At 33.5% G+C, this 6,070-nt stretch overlaps 1 protein-coding gene and 1 pseudogene across 1 annotated transcript; both read right to left on the reverse strand.

Annotated features, from left to right (window-relative positions):
* Window positions 1–825: 825 nt before the first annotated feature.
* On the reverse strand, window positions 826–3,791 carry LOC18039229 (cytochrome b-c1 complex subunit 8). Its single transcript, XM_024181928.1, has 3 exons — window positions 2,975–3,791; window positions 2,082–2,162; window positions 826–1,709 (listed from the first exon to the last, which is right to left on the reverse strand). The coding sequence occupies exon 3, from the start codon at window positions 1,415–1,417 to the stop codon at window positions 1,022–1,024; it is 396 nt and encodes a 131-aa protein (XP_024037696.1). The 5' UTR covers window positions 1,418–1,709; window positions 2,082–2,162; window positions 2,975–3,791; the 3' UTR covers window positions 826–1,021.
* Window positions 1,291–1,399, reverse strand: LOC112097538 (annotated as a pseudogene).
* Window positions 3,792–6,070: the final 2,279 nt, after the last annotated feature.

Below are 6,070 nucleotides of genomic sequence, written 5' to 3' on the forward strand. Positions count from 1 at the left end.
CATAGTTTCCTAATTTCTTCAAAATTGTAGTTTGTACGCACACAACTACTGAATCTAAATGGTATGAAACTAAATTAACATATTGTTTGTGCATAGTTATTAACTGAAGAAAAAAATAAAAATTAATTAAACTTAGAGCTATCAATTTGTTAAATCAAAAGTGTATTAAGAATAAGCAAAAAGGGTGGTTACTAGCCTCGTTGAGAAAAGTATAGGTAATTTTGCCGCTGGTCTTTCTTTGTTGGGCAGTCTAGAATCATCACAATGAATGTGATGAAGGGTAATTTTTAATAACCTCTCTTGAAGTTTGAGGCTGTTGTAAATAGATAGCAAAAATCATTTTATTTGTTAAAAGCTCTCTACCGTCAGTTAAAATTTTTATTGACTAACTGTTGATTTTAAAAAGACAATATTACCCCTAATCCTCATTTTCTGCTTTTCTCTTCAAATTATTTATTACACTTACTTTCCCAGAATCAGAAAGGTTATAGTTTTTAAGTTGGCGTCTTGCATGAAGTCTCCGTACAATGACAAGTTTGTTAGTTTAAATACATCGCTAATCTCACCGTCTTAATGTCTCGTTACTCATACACAAAGTAGGAAGCATATATACTTACATAGTCCTAACCTAAATAATAAGGGACGTTGTAAATCGTTTCAAGGCTTCGTTTACTCAATATTCACAAAAATCTTCCAACTCTTACCCAAAACTACCCCACCAGTATTACCACCACAACAAGCACCGGCTGCGGATCAGCAAAACCTAGATTGGACAATGATAATGATAGCCTTTTTTTTTTTTAAGCAACCCATGCATCAAATTTATTTCATCAAAAGAAAGAGAAAATATTGCTCAGAATTTTGACAATAGTTCTCAATCCATCAACAAAACCCACAAATCAAAACCACTATAGTCTCAACTACATAGCAATTTCAATTATGTTTCACAACTTCAACAAGAGTTGTAGCTAATTCACAAGAACCTTAAGCTTCTGAAAAAATAGAGGCACATCAGCTTGCTTCAATACCTGTGTGCCAACTTCTCCTTCTCCTGGTAATTTTGGACATACGCGTAGGTACCGACGAGAGGACCGAGCAAAAGGATAGTGCTAATCCAATTATCGGCGACCTTGTGATGGATCTTACCCGTCAAATCCTTCCAAAGCCCCGACATAATCTTTTGTTGAAATGGCGACAGTGCGTACACCACCGCCTTCATTCTCACCGGCTGCTTTCCCATCTCTTTTACTTTATCTCTCCCTCGTTTCTTAATTTCTCGCAATTTCTCCAAAAAATGTGGACCATTTCTCGATTTGTGCGTGTCATCCTTGCGCAGGGGCCATGCTAATCTTCTCTGTATCGTTCCAATTTTATCGGATGTTCCAATCTTCTCTGGACCATCTCTTTTGCTTACCATCGACCATTGAAATCGCTCTTCAATCTTTGCAGGTTCAATCCCAGCTGCCTCTCATGTTCCATTTCCTTTCTCTTGCCGTCATATTTTCCTTCACTTTCCTTTTCCTCGGCAAACTCATGCGTACAAGATTTCCTATAGCAGCCCAGCAGAAAAATTTATCAAAAAATTTGAGCTTGAAACAGCAGCAAATCAACCCAAATACTTCGTTGTCCGGAAAAGCCAAATCCCTCTCTTTAACAGAAGCTAGTTATCGTCCTCCTCTTCATTTTTTTTCTTTTTTGCTTCACGGTTTCTGCCAAACAATTAGGGATTTAGAATAACAGTAAGGGATACATGTTACCTTTACAAACGATTCCTTTCTTTTTCTGATTTTTACTTCATAATTTCTTTATTTTAATAATTATTAAACTCTAAACCGTTAGATTCATTTAAATTGAATCCAACGGTTAGATTTAACTTTCTGCAGCATAAATCTAAATGACAAGTCATCTTAGGCAACAAAATTATAAAGTATTTGGTAATATTTTGAAATGTCAATAATACCCCCACCTACCCAAACGGTAAGTAAACGGAGCAAAAATGTAAGGGGTTTTTTACAAATAAAATGATTTTCGCCATCTATTTGCAACAGCCTCAAACCTCAGGGGAGGTTTTTAAAAATTACCCATGTGATGAATAAGACCATTTGCACTGGAACACTGAGAAATCCCAAGGCTTAAGTCAAGATTGTGGTTGTTGCTACTACCTGCATTAAAAAAATGACAATTAAGTTACTAGAAACTAAAGTAAATGCATTACAAATAGATAATACGGTGCCATACACATTCGACAAGTTTCATACTTTCAACAAAAAGGCCTAACTGGACAAGACTCAAAACTATACTTTGCAAATAAATAATGAATTTTTAACTCCTCCATTACACCCTTCCATAACTGAAAGATAGATAACATTGCATCATCATCATTATAACATTCTTCTGCCAATTCATGCCTAAACATTCACACCAAAATGTAACACCAGCTGACAGGTAGCTACACCCCTCAACTCTAAATATAGGATAAGAAAAACAAATATGTTTCCTGTTGCTTATATTATATCCTGATTTATGCTTTAGAAATTGAAACTCATCCACAAACAAATATGTTTCCTGATTTAAGCAGTTATGTTAGTTACCTCAAACCGCCAATAACAACACTATAAATAACACAATCAGCAAACAGCAAACCAAAAAAAAAAAAAAGGATACATAATCATATCCTATTTAAGTGAATGTAAATCGAAGGCTATAATTAGTTAGTAGACAATAACATCATGTTTGCGATATGCGAATCAAAACAGATATTACATATAATTATTTTTTTAAAAAAAATTACTAACCGGCTTATCTCAAGCAGACATGTAATAAATCATGATTTCCATCAAATTAAGCAAAATTTATCAAAATTAATCAAACTACAGCTATAGAAACAATAAAATCACAGTCGAAATTAAGAGAAAATTAGAAAAAATTCAAAAAGAGAAAGAAAATCGATGAAAGAAATGGAGCAAACACTAACCTTTGTTTCTCTGCCAATGAACCCATATCTTAATTAATTGAAAAAATCACTATCAATAAAAAATTTATTAGTGAGGTTAGGGTTTGGGTGAATGGCTTTTTAGAGAGAACTATTTAGGGTGCTTCTAGCTTTCGAATAATCAGAGAGAAGGAGTACGGATGGATTTTGTTTTGTTTTGAGGCAAATGAGATGTTTTGTGGCTGGGGAGTTAGGGATTTGAGTTTTGGTTTCGACTGTGAGAGAAAGAACGGCAGAGAGGGAAAGCGATGGGAGCCGCCGAGATAGAGGGAGTGAAGGCGACGGAAGCAACCGAGAGCCAGGACAACAGATCTGAGCTGTTGGGTAATGCACCCAATGTTAGCGAAGTGGTGGGTGCAAATTAACTCCCAAAGGTGCTCATTTTGAGTGCCTTGTGCCATAGCTTGTTGACGTAAGCCGCCCGCAACAAAGTCCTGGTGTCTGCGTGTTTCAACACCTCGAACAGGGAGTTCTCATCTAGATTTGTGAAGCCAGTTTCTTTGACTTGCTCTTCCTCTTTCTTATTCCTCCTCATCTTGTTTGACTTTTTTCATCCTTTGGTTTTCTTCGGTGGTGACCGAAGAATGAAGACCCATACGCTTCATAAAGTAAAACTAGAGAAAAGCAGGAAATGGAAATGTTGGTGAGGAGGAGGATGATTTTATTTTGTTGGGAGACTGAGAGTAATTGTTTTGTTAAGACTGAAAAGGCTGGGTGATTTGTTTTGTTTCAATTTAGGGTTTCTTGAAATGAGTGGGAAGGATTTAGGAGAGAGGGAAGATGAAGAGGGAACAGTACTTTCGTTAAGGGCCAAATATTTTCACAATTGTTGAATTTAAGATACCCTAATTTTAAAAGTAAAACTACGTCGTTTAGAATAAGAATAAGAAAAATTAAAAATATATATCTAGTATCAGTAAAAGTTTATGATACTGTATTATCAATAACCACCGGCACTAATATGCAAAACACATTAAAAGTTGCTTAGGTCATCAAATATTGATATTTTTTTTATTTAATCTTAGGAACTTAGTATCAGTGAATGTCATTTTTTTAGTAGTAATTTCAATTTGTTTAATAAATAAATCGAATTTAAATCAGTACAATGTTGACTCAATTCATTTATAATTCTATTTAAATTTGATTTTTTTATCCGTTTTGCTACCCCTGCACAATCTTCACATAACTTTATATAGCCTCTAATAACCTCATGAATTGCTGAACTTCTAACTACAATCTCACGTAAAGCTTTTTAACTCTTTAGAATGGGTAGTGACTTCAAGTGCATATTTTCTAGTAGATTGTCTATTTTTATAGGTTTAACGATAGTTTAGTTTCTTCCTCACCTACATGAATAGAGTTTGAACTTTAGGCTTTTTATGTCATCCCAAAAGATTATACCAGTTAAGCTTATTACCGAATCGGATCGCATGCGTTTTATGTAGAGTTAACATTAACTTACATGTTTTTTTTTTTTATCTAATAACTACTTATCACAATAATATATATATAAAAAGCCATCACAAATATCAGAACTGAATCCACAGTGCACCCGCTGCATCACAAATAATTCCTTATTGCAGTGGCTTCAGGGCAAAAAAGCCGGCCTTGCCATGTAGAGATACTTTACTTAAACAAAATAAAAGGAAAAGACAGAACATGCTAACAATTTATCAACATCAAACTACTTACGTACTGAACTAGACAAATAAAAATAAAAAAAATTATAAAAATGAAGGAAAGAGAGAACATACAGACACATAAAAAGAAATCTTGCACTTAAAGAAGCTGCCGCTTATAGATTCTAGAGAGAGAGAGGTTAAAACTATTCTCTCCTGCTCTCTCTACAAACAAAGAATTTCTCAAATTAAAAGGTGAAAAGCAAAACACATTACTCTGTTTTTGAGTCTCTCTCTCTTTTCATCATTTTTTTTTCTGTGATTTTGTTTTAACATGATTTGTTTAATTACTTGGTTTTTTAAGGGTTTGAAGGAAGCAAGTGATTTTATTGAGAAGAGATGGATAGAATGCATGAAGCTGTGGATTTGGTATTGAAACAGAGATTGTCCTCTCTGTTCTTGATTGTTTTTATTACTGTTTTTTGCGTTTTTATGTTGAGTTTACAAATTAAGGAAAAAAAGACACCAACACACCTATGGCTTGGCAAGATATAGTCACAGTGATCTTTTTATTTTGAAAAATCGTCACATAGACTCATAGATCTCTTTTACGACAATTATTGTTATTTGATTATAATAACCAGACTAAATTTTATCCGAAAAAAAATTATCTATGTGACAGTTTCTAAACATAAGGGTATGTCTATGACTATAACTATTTCGTCAAATCATGAGAGTGTTGCCATTTTCTTCAGTGTTGTTAAGTGTTTTTGCTTTCTAGGTATTTTGTTTTGTAAGGAAGTTCAAGTTTTGGTCTGCAGGAAAACGCAGCGATGCAAGAGGTTTTTGAGACTTTGAAGTGCAAATGCAATCGAGAGGGCCTTTCAACGGAGGTAGCCGAGCAGAGACTTCCCATATTAGGCTACAACAAGCTTGACGAGAAAAGGGCATTTTTACTTTTGTCATTTTTTTTTTCCTTGTTAGCTTTCTTATTGGAAAGTTCTATTAATTAAAAAAAAAAAAAAAGATACCTTTTTAAGGATTGTAAGACATTTTACTTTTGTTGATTGTATTTTTATTTTATTTTATTTTATTTTACTTATTTATTATTATTATCATTATGATTTAGCAGGAAAGTAAAATTTTGAAGTTTTTGGGATTTATGTGGAACCCTCTCTCATGGGTCATGGAAGCTGCAGCTATCATGGCAATCGTACTTGCAAATGGGGGAGTGAGTATTAAGTACTGGTTTTCAAATTATATTTTTAAAATTTGTTTTAGAAAAAAAAAATGGTGTTTTCTATTTGATGTTTTCGGAAATGAAAATATATCTAATAGCTCATTTTGTAAACAATATCTAAAAATGAAATTTAGCTAAAAACGCATTTGATAATTTATGCAAGGATATGAAAAGCTTTGAAAACGTGTTAGGGATAAAGTTGTTTTTCAATAATAGCAT

This window comes from Citrus clementina, unplaced genomic scaffold (assembly GCF_000493195.1).
Source record: "Citrus clementina cultivar Clemenules unplaced genomic scaffold, Citrus_clementina_v1.0 scaffold_6, whole genome shotgun sequence".
NCBI lineage: Eukaryota > Viridiplantae > Streptophyta > Magnoliopsida > Sapindales > Rutaceae > Citrus > Citrus x clementina.